We start from the raw sequence: 22,839 nt of genomic DNA, 5'->3' as shown, positions 1-22,839 counted from the left end.
CAATATTTACTATCATTCATAATAGGTCCTTTGTACTTGGTAACATAGCTTCAAGTGCTACATTACAACTACTAGGTCCTTTGTACACCTTGAAAATATACTGAATCTTCCTTTGTACTCGGACACAGCCAACTAGAACATGGTTTTGAGGAAGAACAATGGGCCCTTACAACTACCTTCTTCCAAAATAAAGTCCTCGACAGTATAGGGCCCCATATAAATGTGACCAAGGTCATGATTGGCAAATGTTCCATGCAAATATGGAACTCCTCAAAGATTTGCAGCATTGCAAAAAGGTTAATTACCAAAAATGATAAGACAAGAATCACTGACACCAATTTAACAAGGGTCATTGGACGAGGTGAAATAACCCCACAAATAGATAGGTGGTTGAGCAATAATGCACAAAATCTAAATAGCCTAGAGGAAAAATATACAAGCTAATGCAGAATTAATTGATATTTTCCTAACAACTGGATGGGGATGGCTAGCATAGGGAGCCCAATCATTGTTGAACAGAAGAGCATTTCCATCTATTCATTTCAAACTAGCAAGGAAAATTAAATCAATAGAATCATACGTAATTGTTTCTCCCTTAATTGTGATTGGGTGAAAATGTATAGCACCCTAAAAGAGGGTCTTCACTTGTTGAATATGTGCAAAAGGTTATACAGCATCGCACCTGTGAAGCGGATGGATTGATAGTAAATATTTCCTGTAAGGAATCCATTATTAGAGCTCCATAGATCATTATCACTCCCGCAATGCTGAAATTTGGTGAAGTATGAGCATCTACAAGGGTGAACATGATTAAGCCCGCAACAAGTAGCAGCGTAGATATGTATTCATCGATGGGATATTTCCTCCTCAAGCCAGGTATAAAAGCTCCCATCACCATCACTAGAATAACGTTCTCACATATTTTTAAGAGAGATATGAGATCATTATTCAATCAAAATCAAAGAAACCACCCTATTCTCAGGCCCCAACAAGTAATTCTACTAACTTTCCATTAACAACAATAAAATTACTGCTCGACAATCACGCTTCCATTGTACAACTAGAGAAAGGAGCGATCGGGAGTTTAATTTAATTAAATAATTAGAAAAGAAGACATTCTAACACTCCAAAAAAATAGGGTAAGGAGCCACTACTTGAATTTCTATAATGTTTTTCAATTATTTATCCAAAACATTTACTACCATACATGTGACCATAAATATAAGATCCAGACTGCCCATGTAGCCTGTTAGGAAGAGGAAGAACTATAAATGCAAAGTACCTTGGTTGATTTGAACATGAGCTGAGCAGGATAGTTTAGAAAAGTGAGGGAACCCTTGGTTAGTCCATGGGATCCCATAAGACTGCCTAAAAGCTTCACATATGTTTCCCATGGATTTACAACTGATTTCATTTTGAATCCCTGCAATAAAATGAGATCTAAGTAGATGAAGTTTTGCACAAACGTGAAGTACCATCCATAGCTACAACACAATAGCACATAATCTACTTACAGTCTATTCAGGTTATCTCATAAAATAAGCACAACGACACAAGATATGAGGAAAATACATAAAACAAAGAGTAAGGAGATCGATCTAGAAATGCAAAATGGAACTCGCTAAAGATATTTTTGCTCCAAAATGACAAACACCTAAATTGTAGCCTGCTATAAATCTATTCCCCGATCAATAAGAGCGAACACTCACAGAGGGCGGGTGAATGTGCAGAGGCCAGGATTTGGCAGGTGAATGTAGACAAAAGCACACCGAGCTTCTCTAAAGCATTATCTTTGTTCCTACTCAGGCACTACAAAAATTTAGTGTTCAAACATTTTACCTCTAAAAGCTATGAAAATTTGGTCCTTTTTTTTTTTTTTGGTTATGAACCCGATTTGGTCGAAATTTTGATCAACACGGGGATAAAATCTAAAAAAACATGAAATGATAGGCCAATATGGCCTCTGGTCAAAAAATTTGGTCAAAAATGACCCTCAAATGTACTAGTGGAGAGAGAGAGAGAGAGAGAGAGAGAGAGAGAGAGAGAGAGAGAGAGAGAGAGAGAGAGAGAATAGATAGAGACAAAGAGGTGTATGGAAGAAGAAATATGGATAAATATAGATCAAGATGCAAATAGTTATATGGATACATGTTTAATATTTAATTTTACATGAATTATTTATCAAATTTTAGAATAACAAAAATAATAAAGAAAATGAAAGTGTGAAAACTCAAAACACATTGAATCCATTTTTCATAGGAAAACTTAAATTTAAAATAAGATTAGATTTATTCAGCATACAACAATCCCACATGGCTCGATTTTAAGAATTTTCCTTAGGGAAAAATCACCCAAGACCAAGAAGCTCAACAACTAGCAAAAAATGGACCAATAGAGGACGATCAGAATGACAATATGAAATTCAATTGACGTACAATTACACTAGGAGTGCCTATATATAAAGGCCTCTAGAATGTTTCTAGAATGTCTAGGAGTTAGCAATATGATAAGCCTCACAACTAAGCACATGTCCACTAGGAGTAGATTATCCTCCATTAAGCACAAGAGTTAGTGTAATGATGAGAGGATAAGCCTACAAAGGTGTGTCACATAAGATTATGTTGTAGACACCATGTGCTTAATTAAGAGTGTGAACACCTATGTTGTCTACATGACAACTCAGTTGATTATACAAACTCCAGTGTTATAGACACTATGTGCTAAAATAGAGTTTCTAACTCTTGTATTCTCAACATAAAAACTCATATGAGTACGCAAACTCCTAGGTGTCTAACCTAAGAAATAATAAAATAATGCATTTATCCTAAATAAACTTAAGTAAAGTGTAAATAATAATTATTTACACTAACACCCCTACTTGAGTGCAACTTAGAGGAATGCACTTAAGTTGACAAAAGCTATGTTGAAATGCATAATGGGTCTTGGCTACTAGGCCATGTTAGGTACCCAAGTACAAGTGCAATGCTGCAATGAAATCTCTCTAAAAATGAAGAAAGAGGCAAAACCTCATGGAAAAACCCTCCCCCAAAAAGAGAGATATGTACAATATAGAAGAGAAGGATCATGTGACCCCACCTGGTGAAAAATCCTTTACCTCCAAGAGATCTCACAAATGAATATACTTGACCTCCATGAAGGGCTTGGTGAAGATATCGGCCACCTACTACTCAGTAGGACAATACTACAATGTGATGACCTACTCATGAATCAACTCTCTGATGTAGTGCATATGAACCTCAATATGTTTGGTGTGCTAATGTTGCACTATATATTTTGAGATTTCAATAGCACTCTAGTTATCATAATGGATGATTGTGGGTCTAGGTAATTCAAAACCAAACTCCTTCAAAATCTATTGCAACCAAATAGCTTATGTCACTGCATTCATAGCTCCTTAATACTCTACCTTAGTTGATGAAAGAGAAATAGTGTTCTACTTTTTACTCTGTCGAAAAAAGGGGCCAAAACAAAGATGAAACATATATCCTAAAGTAGACTTGTGAGAATTAAGGTCCCATACATAGTCAAAGTTTGTATATCCCACTAATTGAAGTCCTGTACCAGATGCATAGTGTATCCCATGTGTATGTGTACCCTAGAAATAGTGCAAGATTTGTTTGGCTAGCTTCCAATGAATTTCATGTGGCTCTTACATGAAGTGAGAAACCATGCCAACTACAAATGAGATGTTAGAGCATGTATGTGTCAAGTAGATGAGGCTTTCAACCAACTATCGATACAAATTTGCATCAATAAGTGGAGTGGAACACTTTGTTTCTAACTTAACACCTAAAAGGAATGGGGTAGATGCAACCTTGCAGCCACTAATGTGAAATCAAGCTAGTTTATCAAGAGCATACTTGGGTTGTGATAATGTAATTCCTCATGAAGACTGATGTATCTCTATAACAAGGAAACAGTATAGTAGACCCAAGTCTATCATTGAAAACCTATCCTGCAAAGTAGCCTTGACACTTTCAATAATGGATGCTATGATCCCTATAATGATCAAGTCATCAACATGAAGCACAAGAAGAAAATATGGATCATACCTGTGAAGAATGTAGAAATTTGGATTGGAATGACATCTGATGAACCCTTTGGAGAGAAGAAAATAATACATCTTGGCATACCAAGCTCTTGGATCTTGTTTAAGCCCATAAATAGAGTCTTCAATTTGTAAACCAAGGTAGAAATTTGTATGAATCCTTGTGGTTGCTCCATATATATATCCTCATGAAGATCCCCATTCAGAAATGTGCTTTTCACATCCATCTAATGAACAACCCATCATTGAATTGCTGCTATAGCTAGTGTCAAATGAATAGAATTCATTTTTTCCACTAGTGCAAAGGTATCAATGTAATCAATGTGAGGTACCTAAGAAAAACCTTTTGCAACAAGTTAAGCCTTATGTTTATCAATACTTCCATCCACTATGAATTTGGTCTGATAGATCCACTTACACTTAACCAAATTTCTTCCCTTAGGAAAAGAGACTAAGTCCAACGTATCATTTCTCATGAGAGAATTATATTCATCATCCACTACTCTATCCCACTCTAGAATACCTAATGCTTCTTTAAATGATTATGGATCCGAAGCAACTGTAATATAAGCATATGGGAGTGAGTTGTGGTGTGACCTTGTCCTCCTTGTATCTGAAGGATTCCCTTCCGATGGTCCTGCCTCATGTAATGCCTACTTAGCCCATCTAGGTATATTAGAAGAAGATGTAGTAGGCATATCCTCAACCTCAACTAGTTGATGCCTCTCTTTGGGTCAGGGATGAACATCTTCCAAGTAACTGTTATCACTATCACTCTCTTTAATGAAGGAGGAAGAAGGAGGAGTTGAAGAAGTAAATCTTGGACAACTTTCTTCAAAATGAACATTCCTCTCATAGAATATGTCATGTGTCTCTAGATCCATTAACTTGTAGGCTTTATGTGAGTCTACATATCCAACAAAGATGCAAGGTTTGCTTTGTGCTTCCAACACCTTGTGTTTCCATGGAGGTATTTGTGCTCATGTTGGACAACCAAAGACTCTAAAGTGCTTAATCATAGGTTTCCATCCAATCCATGCTTCAAAAGGACTTACACCATCCAAAGCTTTATGAGGACTCCTATTCTAGATATAGTTAGCACAATTCATTTCTTTAGCCCAAAAGACTTGATCAAGAGACTTGTTTTGTAGCATGCAAGTGCTCATCTCTTTGAGAGTTCTATTTTTCCTTTTAGCAACACCATTTTGCATTGGTGTATATGGTATTCAATGCTAAAGGTCAATTCCCTCTTGAGTGAAAAAGTCTATTAGTATTTTGTTCACATACTCCCCCCATTATCTGTTCAAAGAACTTATATGGCTTTCCCTGACTACTTTTCCACTTGAGCCTTGAAGCTAAGAAATTTTTCAAACACTTCACTCTTATGAGCCATGAAAAAGACCCAAGTAAAGTGAGAGTAGTCATCTATGAAGTGAGTACATAGCAAGACTTGCCAAATGATGGCATTGGAAATGGTCCTGCCACATCACTATGAACCAATTCAAGAACACATTGTGCTCTCCAAGACTTCCCTTTTTTGAATATTTTTTCTGGATGTTTTCCAAGTGAGCAACCTGAACAAACACCTTTTGAAAACTAGACTTGAGGTAGACCATTAACCATTTTCTTGCTGCTAAGCTACTAAAGATATCTGTAGTTGAGATGTCCAAATCTCTCATGCCACAATTTGCCTTCTGCATTTGAATGTAATAACAAGGCTTGTGCATTTGATTTTGGCACAAAGGAGGAGAAAGTGTAAAGCCTTAAATCATGATTTTCTTCACCTATTGCAGTCATAGATTCATCCTTGATGCTTTTCACTACCACTGAATCTGGAAGAAATTCCACTTTATTTCCACCTCCATAGTGAGTCATTTGGTAGACTGAAAGAAGGTTGGAGGTAAGATTAGGAACATATTGAGAATCCTTGAACACTCCATTTTTCATCTCAACTTCACGTTTACCTTCAACTTCCACCTTAGTATCATCACCTACAAAGATGTGTGGTACCTCTAAATGTGTCATGGAAGAAAAATCTCACATTAATGCACCCATATGATGTGAGGCACCTGAATCAATGATCCATTCTCCCTAACTAATAGTTTTTGTGAGTAAAGCATGTCCTTTTCCCTTAGAATCTAAAGATGAAGATCCTTTCTCTTTATAAGCATTAAGCACTGGAACATTGTGTTTCTTCATGATGCTCTTCAACTCATCAATCTGCTTGTGATAACTCTGATGTTCATCATGACCCATCTTCTTACAATAGGCACACTTTTTCTTATCCTAATTAGTGTCCCCCTTTCTGTTTGTATTTGAGGAAGACTTTCCTTATTGATTTGATGTTGGTGTTGTCTTTTCTATATCCTCTTATTTGTTATTCTTCCACTTCTTCTTTTTTCCCTTTCCTGTTTGAACTTTGACCAGTTGAAATTTGAGAACCCTCATAATTAGCCACCAATGCCTTAGACTTTGAAGACTTGAGAATCCCCATTTTTTGTAACTTAGTTTGTTCATCTTCTAACAACTAAGCATAATCATCAAAAGTTATTTTCTTATAGAAAGCTCCTAAGGTAGTCTTTGTGGTGTTGAAAGAAGAGACAAATGTGGAGTTCTCAGATGGCAGCTTATTATGAATGAGATAGATCAACCTATCATCTTTAATAGGACTACCACAATCATCAAGTTTTGTTTTTAATTCGTTCACCTTAATGATAAAATCCTATATTGAATCAAAGGTCTTAGGATCTAGGGAGATGAGCTCATCTTCAATTTTGTAAACATCCTCCTCAATTACTTTACCATATAGGTTTTTGAGGGCATTCTAAGTTTACTTGGCTATATCATACTTCATGATATGATAGAGGACCTTATCTTCAACCCCAAACCTAATATCACTTAGGGCTTTCCTATGTCCCTATATCCAAGCATCAATATCACTTTTGGATACCTAATCACTTGTTGGTTTAGGAAAGGAACTATCTACATATTGAAAAAATTCATCATGCATCAATTCACACCATTTTTAATAGACCATGTGGCATAGTTATGTGGTGTTAATTTTGGAATCTTAAGATCTCCCATGATGTAAGAAATAAAAGATAATAGCAGGAAAAGAGAAACACAACACCAAGAGACACCCCTTGATTCACTCAACCAAAAAATCCCCCCAATGAAATATTTTGGCACTTTATACTTAGTGCGATTACAATAGCCTCTTGCCAATTTTGGCCTTAGTTGACTTTTGATTTACTATTTACAACCTCCTCTTAGAGTTCAAATTTGGTACAAAGCACTATAGCTTAAATATACAAAAATTCTAAAGTTTATCAAAGTAATACAATGCAAAAAAGAACCTATTTCTAAAAGTGGTATTTTTGTCCACACAAGCCTATAATCTGATTATAGATCTAGACAATAGACAAAGAATTATTCACTTTTTAAAAAATGGAACCTAATTTGGAGTCTAGATGAGCCCGTACAGAACAATTGAAGTTTCAAAATATAGGATTGGATAGGTATAGTCACCAAAAACTACAATTTCTAACAAATCCATGCACCAAAACTAGAAAATAATAGCACCACTAAAAGACTTAAAAAATTCTAGCCAAAATCAAAAAAATGCACCTAATTTGGGGCCCAGATGACTAAGATATGGCCTCCCACAGTCAGACTATCAAATCAAAACTGAATCTGGACAGGGGTCTAACCAAAAAAATGTGAGGTTAAATTTGACATCCAAATGGCCATCATAGTAGTGCAATTTGGCCTATGAATGATGGTCATACAATCATCAAATTTAATACAGTGTTGGGCTAACATTAGTGAAAAAGGTCACCCTGGGTGATGTGGTAGGGCTGTATTATATGACTGATGACATGGTATAGTATGATTGTATGGAGGCTCCTTGTGGTAGCTAAGGTATTAGACATGTGGAGGGGTTTTGCTGACTCGAACTGCTTAGTTAGCTATTGTGTTGGCATCATGTTGGACTATTCGAATAGCGTGGAGGGGTGACATGGTGCCGATGTGGAGCAGAGTGAGCTGATGACTAGGCAATGTCCACGTGGCACTTTGTAAGTTGTTGGCACCTAGTGATTGGGTTGCATGTCAAAGCAGTGGTCATCAAAAATTCTTCCAGAAAGAGAGACCACAGCAGGGCAATGGCAGCGAAAGGATCTTTGTAGTGGTCGTAAAAAAAAAGTGTGATAGGGTCATGTGGGATAATTATCCCACATGCACCCTATTTACAAATGCCAAAAGGCTTAAAAACAAAGCCCGCCAGAGGTAATAACAAAGAAGGTCGTCGAGGGTTTTTATGTTGCCCGCCACAATTTGTGAAGTGGCCAAAAATATTGTTGAAGCCTGCAGGATATCGATCAAGGTTTAAGCTCACCGAAATGTGTAGTGGTCACCAGTGATGGAATATGATGGAATATTCCATAGTTGTGGGAGTCAGGATTTGACCACCCGGTTCCTACAAAAAAATTCTCTACAGGCCTGATAGGTTGAATTTCTTTTGAAAATACAAATTCAAAAAATCTAAAAATTGTAAAATAATGGCAAATAAAATTAAATAGATAGATTTGAAACAAAATAAATGCGTAGATCTAATAGATCATACCAAATTTCCAAATTGGGCCTTCGGGTGCCAGTCTACAAAAAAAAATTGCCTCAAATTTGACTATGGCCCAACATAGGTGAATTTATAGTCAAATTTCATCAGATTGATGCTCTGGATGTAATGGTGAGGTCTACTTTGGCTCTAGATACTCTCAATAGCTGTAGATACTCCAAATTTAAATCAAGGTGTCCTTAGAGAGGTGAAGCAAGAACGGTCTCCAATGACTATGAAATGATGCCTCTATGGCTTTGATACCATGTACGAATTTGCCTTAGGGAAAAATCACCCAGGAACAAGAAGCTAAAAACTAGCACAAAATGGACCATTAGAGTATGATTAGAATAACAATATGAAATTCACTTGATGTAAAAGTATAGTAGGAGTGCCTATATATAAAATCCTCCAGAATGCTTCTAGAATGTCTAGGAGTTAGCAATATGATAAGCCTCACAATTAAGCACATGTCCACCAGGAGTAGATTATCCTCCATTAAGCATACGAGTTAGTGCAATAATGAGAGGATAAGCCTATAAAGGTGTGTCATGTAAAATTATGTTGTAGACACCATGTGCTTAATTAGGAGTGCAAACAACTATGTTGTCTACATGACAACTTAATTGATTATGCAAACTCCAGTGTTGTAGACACCATGTGCTAAAATAAAGTTGCTAGCTCTTGTGTTGTCAACATTACAACTCATAGTGAGTACACAAACTCCTAGGTGTCTAACCTAAGAAATAATAAAATAATGCATTTATCCTAAGTAAACTTAAGTAAAGTGTAAATAATAATTATTTACACTAACATTGATTGGGTGAATAGGAGAAAATAACCATTGCAATGGAAATTTATGATAAATATTAAAGTATCCTCTAAAAAATAATTTTAAATATTAAAAAAATTATGAAAAATAATTCACATGTAGAATATTAGTGTACTTTTTCACTCCAGGCTATCCTAAATCATAGGTTGTTATTGCCACATTTTGCAAATATTATCAAGGGCCTTTAATATTGGAACCACTAACGATAAATGATGTAAAATTATTGTATGATAGTAAAGGAACTCTTGTACCAGAAGTACAAATATTTTCAATAGAAAAATTTGGAGATAGCCCTGAAGATGATTTACAATATGAGTTGCACATATTAGACGACATCCACAAACATCTATCAACATTGCTAAAAAAATATAACAAGAATGTGGCATCTGAAGACATCAAAGTTGTAACAGTTGTATGGTTGACAAAATATAGTTTCTCCAAAACAAGAATGGTGAGAATAGATTTGTATCCTATTTTGAACAAATATTTCTTTATTTACTTGTTATTTAACCTCTCTTAGTTACACCTACTTATAGTCTAATTATGTAGGTGGATAGTAATAATGGAACTTGGGATTGTTCATAAATAACATGTCATTCTTGGAAGTCCAACTACTTTGGATGTAGAATGTGTGGATAAAAAAGATGTAGATGTACCAATGCTTCATCTTTAGAGTTATAATTAGGAATCCCTCCCATAGCTAAAACTATACCCAAATAGAAGATAATGTTTGAGGTAGCAAGACCCAATATAGAAACAAAAATTTCCATCATATTGATGCCTATTAAAAACTTAAATCCATATTAGACAATGTGGCATATAAAGGCTTGTGTAACAATGAAGAAGGATATGCACCAGTATGTCAAAGATAATGGGCCTAGGTAGGTGTTTAGTTTTGAAGACATTGATAATGAAGGAATGGAGACCCACATTAGTTGTTATAATGAAATAGAAAGAATCCATTATGTTAATATACACATTAGAGATGTCTAAACGATAGTGTGTGGCATGGTGAAAAGTGAAAATAAATTTTTTAACAAGCTCAATAGTGGGATAGATATAATGTTAACACTAGATTCAAAGGTTATCTCCTATGAGGATGACCCATTTATCCCACAACATTGATTCATTTTCACACCAATTCATGCAATTATGAAGATGTCAAATAATATGGATGTTGATATTCTTAGAATTATCTCCCATATACAAGAAACCTCAACAATTAAAAGAAATGTGGAATAGAGGTCCTCTGACGTACAATCAAGATGTTGGACATGTCCCACACTATGATCAATGTTACACTATGGGGAGCAGCTACTGAGAAAGAGGGTGTAGTTCTTCAACAAAAATATTACCTCCAGGAAGCTACAATTCTTGCTATTAAGAATGGAAGAATACTTGAATTTAGTTAAAGATTCATAACTACCTTAAGTAATGCATGTTTTCTAATAAACCCTCCAATACAGCAAACTAAATAGCTAAAGCATTGGTATGAGCAAAATGTTAATAACCTCTACATATGACTTCAGGAAAACTTTTCCCCATGCCTTTGTCAACCACACAATGATAATTAGTGATATAAATCAATGTGGTTTGTCATCATCCAAACAATTCTAATGCACACTAAAGGAAACACTAATATTCTTTAATCAACAAGTTTTTTTGTTACCCAACTTGTCCCAAGATAGTTAACAACAACTAGTGAAAAAATTGACTTGAAAGAGTTAATGATAAGAGTTGGTTTTTCCCAAAATGTAACCAGCCTATTACTACATGCAATTACAAATACATAGCTCAGCTGAAATTACAGGACCACACAAGTGCAATGTGGGTTATTGCATTTGGCGAGGTTGCAATAAAGATGATGTAGAAGTATTGTATTACCTATAGTTTGATGATAATGCTAACAAGAGTACCAAACAAGCCATAAGAGATATATAACATAGGAAATATGTGTTCACAATTACATGTGTGCGTGAAATATATAATGTGAAGAACATGTAAAGGAAAATTTTACAAAGGTCTCTCTAATAGATTTCACAATAGAGAGTAATAGACATGTGCACTTCTCAAAACTTTAAGAGGGAAAGTCAGTGGATCACACCATTAAAAAAAATGAAAAGGAGAATACAAATGTGTACATCAATATTTATATGTATTTATCAATCATTCCTCAAAAAACATGAGATGATAAATACATGGAGCGTAGGTTTGAAATGAATATAATAATATTACCTTTTACAATTGTTAAAATCTGAATTCAATATGATGTGTTGGATGATTGCAAATAAAACTTCATAGTGCATATTATTTTATGATAATACACCAAAGAGCTATTACACCATCTATTACTCAACACACCTATTCTTGGAAAAGCACCCAATAGTTTTTGTTTTTTTTAAATTAACATTAAACTGAATAGGCCCAATACACATTACAAGCTCAAAATGTTACGTGTGATTAAGACTTGTTGGTTTATATATTGTTATAATATTCTATTTCTTAAAATGTAAATTAACAAACATTCAAGGCATCACATATGTGTTACCGCATAGTTCCGAACATGAAGAAAATATTAAAAAGGTCTACCTAATAGATATAACAATAAGCGTAATGCATTGCTTCAATAGACTACGGATGTGTCTACTTCTCAAGACCTCGGTCGAAGAATAATAAATAGATCGCACCATGCAAAACAAAAGAGGGTAAGTACAAAGTTGTACTTCAATGATTATATGTATGTATCATTTGTTTCCAACCAAATACGAGATGGTAAATGTACCAATGGCTGGTTTGAAATAAGTATAAGCTATGAGCACCTTTTACAATCATTAAAGCTTGACCTCATTGGATCTACAACTATACATAAATATAATGTGTTGAATGATTGTGAATAAAATGCCATCATAAATCTTGATTTATGATAAGGTACTAGGCACATTTTATACCATCTATTGTTCAAACATAACTATTCTTGGCAAAACATCTAGTAGTTTCGTTATTTAGTTATTTTCAAATTAGAATCAAGTAACATAGACCAATTGCGCATTGTTAGCCTCATAATATAATGTGTGATTCATAGTTGTTGGTTTATATATTGTTATGATGTTGTATTTTAAATGTAAATTGATAAATGTTCAAGGTGTCAAATTATGTGTTATTACATATTAACAAATAGGAGAAAAGGAATTTGTAGATGGGAAACACTAGTGTTAAGGGTAGTGAAGCCGGATCAAACTGTCAACCATCCACTATAAAAAAAACCCTGTGAAAGGAATCAATCTTACTATGATTAACACAAAGAATATATATTAGCACATAGAAAGGAAAAAAGAAAGCAACAATAACATACTAATCTCATACATGGGGATCAGTTGAGCCCTTCCACAAATGATCAAACAAATGATAATATACAAAAAATATCAAAGAAAAGGATGGTCATAGGCTATGATATTGTGAGAGCATTTGTAACTACTACATTCACCACAAAGAAGAAGTCAATGCAAGAAAATAGAAAAGGTACCAAGAGAGCCAAACATAGAAAGTGGAAAAACATGTACAAGATTGTACAAAACCAAATATTTCATTCAGTAATAATAATAAATTTATAATAGAAATGAAGAAATGTTTTACAGAGATTGGATGCCCTATCTCAACAAAACACATGTACCATATGTAAGGAACAATACCTAGAAATGTATGTTCAACTATCAAACTATAATGCTACATGTAAGAGGTGTTCTGATGAGAAGGGAATTCATAAATTTTTGACCCTCAACAACATAGATCTAGTTGAGCAACCAAATGTACTGAAAAGGTTAACCAAAGTAGAAGAAATTTTGATTACTAGGGTGGCCCCAATATTACAAGAAAAACATGCTAGTGGATGTCAATAGAAATATAGTGGACATACAATCAATTTTCCACAAGATATACAAATGATTGTAAATATATTTCCATGAATAGTACATACACAAGGAAACATTTATAATTGTTACATAAAAAGGAGCCATGTTAGAGATACACTACAATACAAATTCAAATATTATCCATACTATCATGTTATCGCAGTGAGTGTTGGAAATTTGGCTCAACTTCCTGAAGAAAATGTAGACATTTCAGCATTGTCACACACAATTGATATAGATGATGAGATGGTCATGACAAGTAACCAATTAGAGTTGGGTGATTATGATTATGAGTTGATTATAATCAAGACCTCTTTGCTCATACCCATATTGCCAAGAAGGCAACAAGAACTCAATGTTATTAAAAAAGAGCTCAATATATAAGATGTTGCAAAGAACATAATGGATGTAGAAACCCACAACAACTCTGATACACCTTATAAAAATCAAGGACAACTCTAATACACCTTGTGAAAGTTGGATGGACAAAATAAACTAAAATGGAAAAATACTCAATATGTTGTGCACTAATATATTTCATTAACCATTTTGTCCATATCAATTACATTACAAGATGCATCTGTTTATAGAGGTCTTTGATTGTTTCTAGAAACATCTAAATTAGCTTACATAAGACAAACAGACTTTTCTAGAACTATCTAAACATAATGAATTCTAGAACTTTACAAACCTAAATATTAATTTGACCTAACCCTATTTAGTGATCCGCTAAAATTTTTAGAATCCTATATTATGCTTTTACATTCCATTTAAGGGGGAAATTACACATTTCAACACTCCCCCTAATTTCAACCTCAAATGTTGTTGCATACAAATCTAAATCCTTTCTTTTTCCTGATGCCAAAATTTCATTTTTCAATAATCTTCAAATCTGTTAGTGTCTTTGTGAATACATGACTAAGGTTTGCCTCATCTACCAAGATGTATGACTCATTTTGTCTTCCAAGGTTGCGGCCTTAAAATTTTTGCAAACATTTTGTCAACAATTAGCTGCCAATGATTTCCTCTTTTCACAAGATCCACTAATAATCTTGCCTCATCTTTCACAAATGCCAATGATGGGATTCACTAATAACCTTGATAAAATTCATGTCTTCTTTCAGTTACCCCTTGATAGATCCATCTGTCACAAATGGTGACAGGGTTCTCCAAATAACCTTTCTTTGCAAAATAAAAAATCTCTTTGTTGTCACAAATGGTGATAAACAAATTCCTTCCTTCTTCATCTATCCATTGATTAGTTGCTTCTATCAAAAAATGGTGATAGGATTCTCCCAATTAACTTGACTTTGATTCATTTGTCACAAATGGTGACAAAATTTTCTTAACCTTGGCTATGATACCACTTGTAGAAACCCACGACAACTCTGATACACCTTGTAAAAACACAAGACAACTCTAATACACCTTGTAAAAGGTGGATGGACAAAATAAACTAAAATGGAAAAATACTCAATGTGTTGCACACTAATATACTTCATCAACCATTTTGTTCATATCAATTACATTACAAGATGTCTCTATTTATAGAGGTCTTTGATTGTTTCTAGAAACATCTAAATTGGCCAACATAAGACAAATAGACTTTTATAGAACTATCTAAACATAATAACTTCTAGAACTTTACAAACCTAAATATTAATTTGACTTAACCCTATTCAATGATCCGCTAAAATTTATAGAATCCTATATTATGCTTTTACATTTCATTTGAGGGGGAAATTACATAGTCTAGCAATGGATTGGCCTAACATAGATTCATCTCTGATAAATGAATATAATACTAAAGGATTGCCAAATTTAGCATTTCCAACCCTCTTCCCTAGTGAAATTGTGTTACCAATGCAACCACTAATACAAGAAGTACACATGCATGAATATGCAATCCACTTAATAAGTTGTCATGACTAGAGATTTGGAAGGCACCCAAGATTTGTAACACACCACAAACAAAAATAAAACTAAGCTATGAACAAACATAAAGAACCTTGGAATTTTTATTTAATCATCAAATTTAAAGATCAAGTAGAAAGATTGAATCATTCTCAGAAATATAAACCTCAACATAAAAGAATATATCATCAAAATATATTTCCATAAAGATGTCTATACATAATGAGTTCAGTACAATATTAATGAACAATATCATTCAAGACGCCTAGGTCCCACAAATGAAATTTACAATTATCAAATTCAGTTTCATGAAGTAACTTCAACAGTCTTCCTTCACACTAGATATTCAACTTGAACACCTGAAAATAACACAAACATGCAACACAACACATAGAGGGCTCAGTACACACTGAGTTAAAAAGCATAGTCCACCTGCATACATGTCAGAATTAACATATATATATATATAAAACCTTAAAGTAGATATCTAACCACATAACATAGTGCAATTCTAATATTACTATGTAAGAAGTAACACCTTCTAAACAATGCAAAATTAAACTCGCACTAAGAATAACTAGTTAATGAACCATATATATACTGAGGTGTCATCACTATGGTGCTAAGATACTACATCCGTATATGGTAAGCCCTTAGACAACACATAATGGGGTTCTCTATAATACTCGTTAAATGATGCCATAGAGACCTGCCTTGTTCTATGTACTTAACCTTACCGGTTTAAGTCATAGGTAAGGCCAATTATCTTTTATTTATAATTAACCCTCCCAATTCATCTTAAATTATCACTGAATTTAATTAACTGAATAGAATAAATCGATATTCAGCCACCTCGATATACGTTCATTACAGCTATCCTTAACATACACATCAAACAGATATTCTAAGAATGCACATGCAACTAATAACAAGACAGTTTTCTCATGATATTACATTCTTCATCTTTTAAAACTTTCATCTTCTACTGTCAATTTGAAAGTAAACTTAGGTTATTTTAATAATAGAAGTAAATACTACAATATTACAATCTCGTAAATATCACTAAACTGATACATCAGTTGAATGATATTTACCAGTCGTAGTACTGTACTACTTATCTCTACTATTATAACAAACTAAGCTTAACCTCCGAATTGGCCAAGATATTAATACAATGTACATATGATACCCTTGTTTCATCACACCAACATATTTCATAATCTGTCTCATATCTTAAAACGACTTTCCATTTTATCAAAGAACAGAAATACATCTTATTTCAAAACAATCTGTAAATGCTTATTAAAACACTTCATAATAAAATCAAGTATTACTAAATCCAAGTGTAGTCGATGCTGAACAAAAGATAACCTACAAGGTTATTGAATATCTAAGCGTCTACTGATGTTTTACCACTGTTTAACGGTGAGATACCACCCTGTTATAACCACAATCAGCATTTAAAATACACTATCTAAATTAAATTTGAAATACGACTCACAAATATGTAATATAATTTTCAATACATCAATGACCAAAAATGAATAAGATGCAAAATCCCAAAAATAGTAAGATGCTCACAAGCTATTCACATAATGACCTTGGTGATACAACAGCATCTTCCTATATCTATGCTCTCAAAATAATATCTTGTTTATTTGCAACCAATTCCACAACAACAGTTATTCATAACTCTAATCTCCATCATAAATTATGAAGAAAATTTATACTATCACAGAGTTTCTGTTCGGAACAAGTTTCCTTTTAAAAACATTTGACAAATTGTCATTTCCAAAACCATTATCAATTGTTAACTAAGTTACTGTTTTCAATATATAATTTAATCATATTATCGGATTCGACACAGTTCTAAAGAAAAATAATGACAAAACCCTCGAATTACTCATTAATATCATAATACAAGATAACTGTCATAAGAAATTCAAACTAGCAATGTTTAGACTATATAACGACCATGTATCATGAAGATATTTCAAACATTTCGTTACCCATAAAACACCATGCAATTAACATGACAATTTAACATTGTTATGGTTTCATGCAAACCATTTGACAAAATGCCTCTACCTTCGACAGCAGACAAGAGCCGAATTTTTTTTAAAACATTCTCAAGTCTGAGGCCGAGCCTCTCAAAATTTGTTATATATTACCAAGTAAGCTGGAGGTATGGTTCTCACAAAGCTCATACAAAAAGGGAGCACAAAAACTTGCTTGAAATTAACACAATAGCCAGCATCTGACTGCCGCAACCATATGTTTCTCACAAAACTCAACTTGGTGGGAAACATGTGTTTAGGGTGAAGCTAAATAAACATAAATAAGGAAACTTCCAGTCATATCTCTCCACAACTTCCACATTCAAAGGTGAATACATGTAGAACTTTGCATCGCACACAGTGCATATACTCATCTCTGAATGTAAAATTTCACAATATGCAAATCTGATAACTTTTACATTATGAAAAATGAATATTACATGGCATTCACAAACAGAGTGAAAGAGTAGAGTAAGAAATTTCCCCCTACCTGAACAACTGAAGATGGAAGATTGTTCCTCAATCCAACCTAATGCCAAAACCCCAAAAACTGAATCCAACACCGGTGAGCAAACTCTACAATGTCCACTCACACAATTCGCAGAAGACTTCACAATGGAGTGAAGCAGAAACCCCATAAACAACAAAAGCCAACTATTGAGAAATAACTCCATTGAATTATACCCAATAAGAAAATTAACCTTCCAACCAAATCCCATTAAAATGCCGATATCTCAGCACAAAACCACAGATGTAAAATCAACAGAGCAATGTGGCTCAGAAACTGGCCCATAATTAGCAAAAACCTGACTCACATCAAGGTATGGCCGACTACAACTTTAGTGCCATAAGTTTGGCAGTTCCAAGTCCACTGCCATGAATATGGCTCAAACAAAATAACAATGTTACCCTCCTTCATAGCAATCGATACCCATTTAGGGTTACATCAATGCTAATTGCTTAAGAGGTGATTTAACTCTTTTTTTTAAAACAAATACAAATGTATATGCCAACCTCCACTAAGGAGTTAGACCTTTAATCATAAGAAAACACTTATATAACTATATATAAATGCAAACCATGGTTCCCTCAATTAACCATTCAATATGAGTCATGAAACGAAACCATCTTAAGAGTTAACATGATCTAAATATTTAATCCCTATTTAGTTACATATATGAAAGTACAAAGAAGGATTCTGAATAAATATAGCATATAACCATTTAAATATATCTGCAACATCAAGTCTACATACAGCATGAAACAGAATGCAGTAAACAAATAGTCAAAAACATAATAACATAATCAATAATCTATCAACTTGAAATCATAGATATGCCAAATTCAATTCATAAAATCCTAAATCACATTTATTGCTAAAACATAGTTTTTTTCACAAAAAATACGTTCAGCATCAGTCTCATGATTCAACAACAGTATTATAACCAAGTTCTATAGAAAATCAATCATAACTTCGGAATGAAATCTTAAAACAACAAAGTCCTAATTTGCAGAAAAACCCGAAGTAGTGGTCAGGCATGACAAGATTTTGATATTTCATTTATAATATGATGATGCGTCATTGTAGCCATAGTCTAGCGACATTTTTTTTGAAATAAAAATTTTGAAGAGAACATAGTGAGGTGACTACAAAAAATCTTTGTGCACATTTAAGACAACTGCTAGATACACAACTAGTTGGAGAGCTTATGAATTTCATATCTATAATAAAAGGTACAAGGCCATATTGGAAAAAATGTTGTGTTGATCTGGAAAATATTATCAACTAACTTGGAACATCTACCATAATCTTCACATTAAGTGTTGCAAATATGAAATGGGAGGACTTACAAGTATTATTAAGAGTCAATATAGAGATGGGCATGCAAACAAATAAACAATGATCACATAATATCATTAGTAGTCCATATATTGTGGCATTATATTTTCATCTAAGTTTCACAATATTCTACAAGGAAGTGACTAAAAATATCCTTGGTGCAATATATTGGTGGTATAAAACTAAATGGAAACATCAAGGAACCGTACATATACATGAGTTCATTTGGATTTCAAATGTACCATATATGGATACATTGAACTAGAAAAATAGTGTCCATGTTGAGTGCACTAGGAAATTATTTGACATGTGTGTTAGTAAATGGAATCCCAATGATACATATCATTAAGCCAATAGAATATATCATTCTCACTTGGACAATCCTTTCCTTTTGGGTACACAAGATATCTTGACTTCAAATCTTGCACATGATTATGAAGAATTGGTTAACTAAGTTCAAAGACACACAAAATGTACTAAGCATACATGTCTACATAAGAAAGGAAATAAGTTAACATGTAGGTATAAAGCCCCCTAGAAAGAATAGGTAGTATCTATGTTGCCATGTGATAATGTTAGGAAAATACAATATGAGCTTGCAATAAATGATGATAGGTCAAATATACACAATCCAATGATGCTTTCAATTTGGAGGGAAAATATGGATTGACAACCTATTCTCTCCTAGATAGTTGTCTTGAAATACATTGCTAAATATGCAACAAATGTGGAAAAATGATCAAAAACATGTATTGATATGTTGAAAAGTATCTACTACACATAGAATAGATGGCCCAACCCTATCAGCATATCAAAAATTCTTATACAAAGTAATTATTGAACGTGATATAGTAACCCAAGAAACATGTCATATATTACAAAAACTACCACTTTTTGTTTGTAGTCAGATGTTATATCTTTAAATGTTGGATGGGAAGTTCTCCATCGAATAATTGAAAAATTAGTGACACTCAGATCCATCCTAGTCATCTCCATGCTTACATGAGTTGTCCTCCCAAACTTGAAATAGTGACTTTACTTCAATCTACAAGGTCTTATATATATTATCTAAATCGCAAAGGATGAAAATGGAAAGAATGATGAAAGGCAGCTATTCTCAATGTCTATCCAAAATTTTAGAAAATCCTAGATCTAGAATTAGAACACATTGTAATGCTTTGTTGGAGTAAACTATTTTTATATAAATATTTTTTTCATATAGAGAAGCAAAGATAGGCCTCACAAAAGAACAAATAATCAATAATTGGAAACAAATGTGCACCAATGGATATGATGTTTGGCATGTTAATCACAATATTGATAAAGAAAATAAAACTAAGGATGAGGATAAAAATGAAGATAAATTACAACTAGTCAAGTCAATGATGCCATGATAGGCACCTATAAATGGGAACTCTTATCACAAATGGGTCCATTAAGTACTATAGTACCTGATGAGTTAGATATTCTTGGAAGGCATGAATTTGACACAAGCAACAGATGGGACAATATTACTAAATTCTTCCATATATACATGGAAATGCTACACAATTTATATATGTTAGAAAAAGTAGTTATTGTATTAGCATTGTGCCGATGTGTTATAGTTATCCCCAATACACATTATCCCCGAAGAAAATTCTACTACTGCAGATAATTATAGAACATAGCTGGTCTTAGTCACATGAATTGTCACACATGATAGTACATTGTACAATAGGCACAAGGAAATCTTATTTTATTGTAACCATTAAAGAAATTTTGAATAGTAAAGGACCTCAACAAAAAATGGAAATTAGTGATACTCGCCCCTGAAGGCATTGTTGCATTCAACATACATGCAACAACAATATATTCAATGCTCAGGATCCCTATCAAAGAAATGCTACCATTACAACACTAGTAATTTAAAGAATTACAAGAGGAATTAAATTATGTCAAGTATATCCTTATTGATGAGATGAGCTTCATAGGTCCAAAGCTCCTCCTTAAAATTGGCAACCGCCTACAAGAGGCACTTCCCAATCAACATGTATGCTTTGGTCCCAGGGTGTCAATTATACCTTTTGGAAACCTAATACAACTTCCCCCTATTGTGGAGAAGCCAATTTATGAATCACATTCAAATTCTCAGCTACTTTGTGAGCCATTTACAATAGTTGTTACATTACAAACAATATTTTGACAATAAGGTGATAATAACACACAAGAAAAGTTCCACCAACTTTTGTATAATATAAGAGATACAAACCCAATACAACATGATTGAGAGTTTCTAGTGAGTCGTACATACATAAACTTAAATGAAGATGACAAAAAAGAATTCAAGAGATCTACACATTTTCTTGCTACTAACAATGAAATAAAATTGCATAATAAAAAGATGTTAAAACCATTAAGTTGGCCAATTGCATTAACTATGACAATAAATTATGTGAACAAAGATAAAAACCTTATGTATGATGAAAATTTAAAGAAAAATGTCCTAATTTTTCAAGGATAATGGATAGTGCTTACCACAAACATATAGATAAAAGCATGCCTTGTTAATGTAGCTCTTGGTGAGATTATTGATATCATTTATGGACTAGGTAGTAAGTCACCAGATGTGCCCATCTATGTTGTTGCACATTTTGAGAATTATAATGGACCACCATGGAATCATGAGGATCATAAATGTATGCATATAGTGCTAGTCACTATAGGTAACTACAATAGCTACCAATCACCATGTCATGGGGTATCACTATACAAAAATATCAAGGCCTAACACTATAAGAAGCAACAATGGATATTGGTTCAGTCAAGAGGCATGGCCTTAATTTTACAACACTGTCTAGAGTGAAATCAATAGAGGGGTTTCGCATTTGACCTACTTTCACCTTTGACATGTACGCCAAAATGAAAAGTAATTCATACACAATTATATGAAAAAAAGAGGAAGCTCTCCTAGATCATGTTACCCTTCATACAAAGTGTCACTATTTTGACTGCATATAGAAATGAATATGTACATATTTGGTAAAAAAATTTCTTATTAGAAAAATAATAACTATTCAAGCACATTATCAAAAGTATACAAGACTATTGACGTTACCCTTGCACCCTTTAAAGGTGCAAGTGCTAGTTATAGATAGTGATTACAAAAGAGACTTGTTACAAAATTAATTTGCTATGAAATAGTTATGAAAGAAGGAAAACATATTTTTACATACAAAAGGAACATGTCTACCTAAATATGTTCAAATCAAAATAGGGGTAGAGACCTAGTAGTCGTTAGGGGTTCCAATGCCTGTGATAGATTAATTTTCATAGATACCTCCCAATAGCCGATCACACAAATAGTAATAATCAATCATTTGTACACAACTATTGTGACATTTTGCCACAAGTAATAGTGATTTTTGGTATTTTTCGTGGGTGACTATTAGGGGATGAATGTAATGAGTATCAGGTGAGTGTTTTAAAATGACACTTTTTTTACCACTTCACACTCTACAACCTCTACATTCTTCATTATCTCTTTACAAATGTGAAAATTCAAAAACTCTTTCTAAACATAATAAGAATGACTAAAAGTTTTAAGAAATTTCTCTAGTATTTC

At 33.5% G+C, this 22,839-nt stretch overlaps 1 protein-coding gene across 1 annotated transcript in view; it reads right to left on the bottom strand.

Moving 5' to 3' along the window:
- Positions 1 to 440: 440 nt before the first annotated feature.
- The window catches only part of LOC149560189 (UDP-galactose/UDP-glucose transporter 4-like), a 43,562-nt gene continuing 21,163 nt past the window's right edge, over positions 441 to 22,839 (bottom strand). The window contains exons 2-5 of the mRNA XM_089827573.1: positions 1,655 to 1,677; positions 1,283 to 1,484; positions 683 to 913; positions 441 to 533 (exon numbers count right to left, since the gene is read on the bottom strand). Of these exons, the coding sequence (XP_089683699.1) occupies positions 441 to 533; positions 683 to 913; positions 1,283 to 1,484; positions 1,655 to 1,677 (549 nt within the window). The remainder of the gene's footprint in view (positions 534 to 682; positions 914 to 1,282; positions 1,485 to 1,654; positions 1,678 to 22,839) is intronic.

The sequence above is a fragment of the Cupressus sempervirens genome, chromosome 4 (genome assembly GCF_028749045.1).
Source record: "Cupressus sempervirens isolate cs-2001-9-10 chromosome 4, ASM2874904v1, whole genome shotgun sequence".
NCBI lineage: Eukaryota > Viridiplantae > Streptophyta > Pinopsida > Cupressales > Cupressaceae > Cupressus > Cupressus sempervirens.
This window is presented reverse-complemented; position numbering and strand designations above follow the sequence as displayed.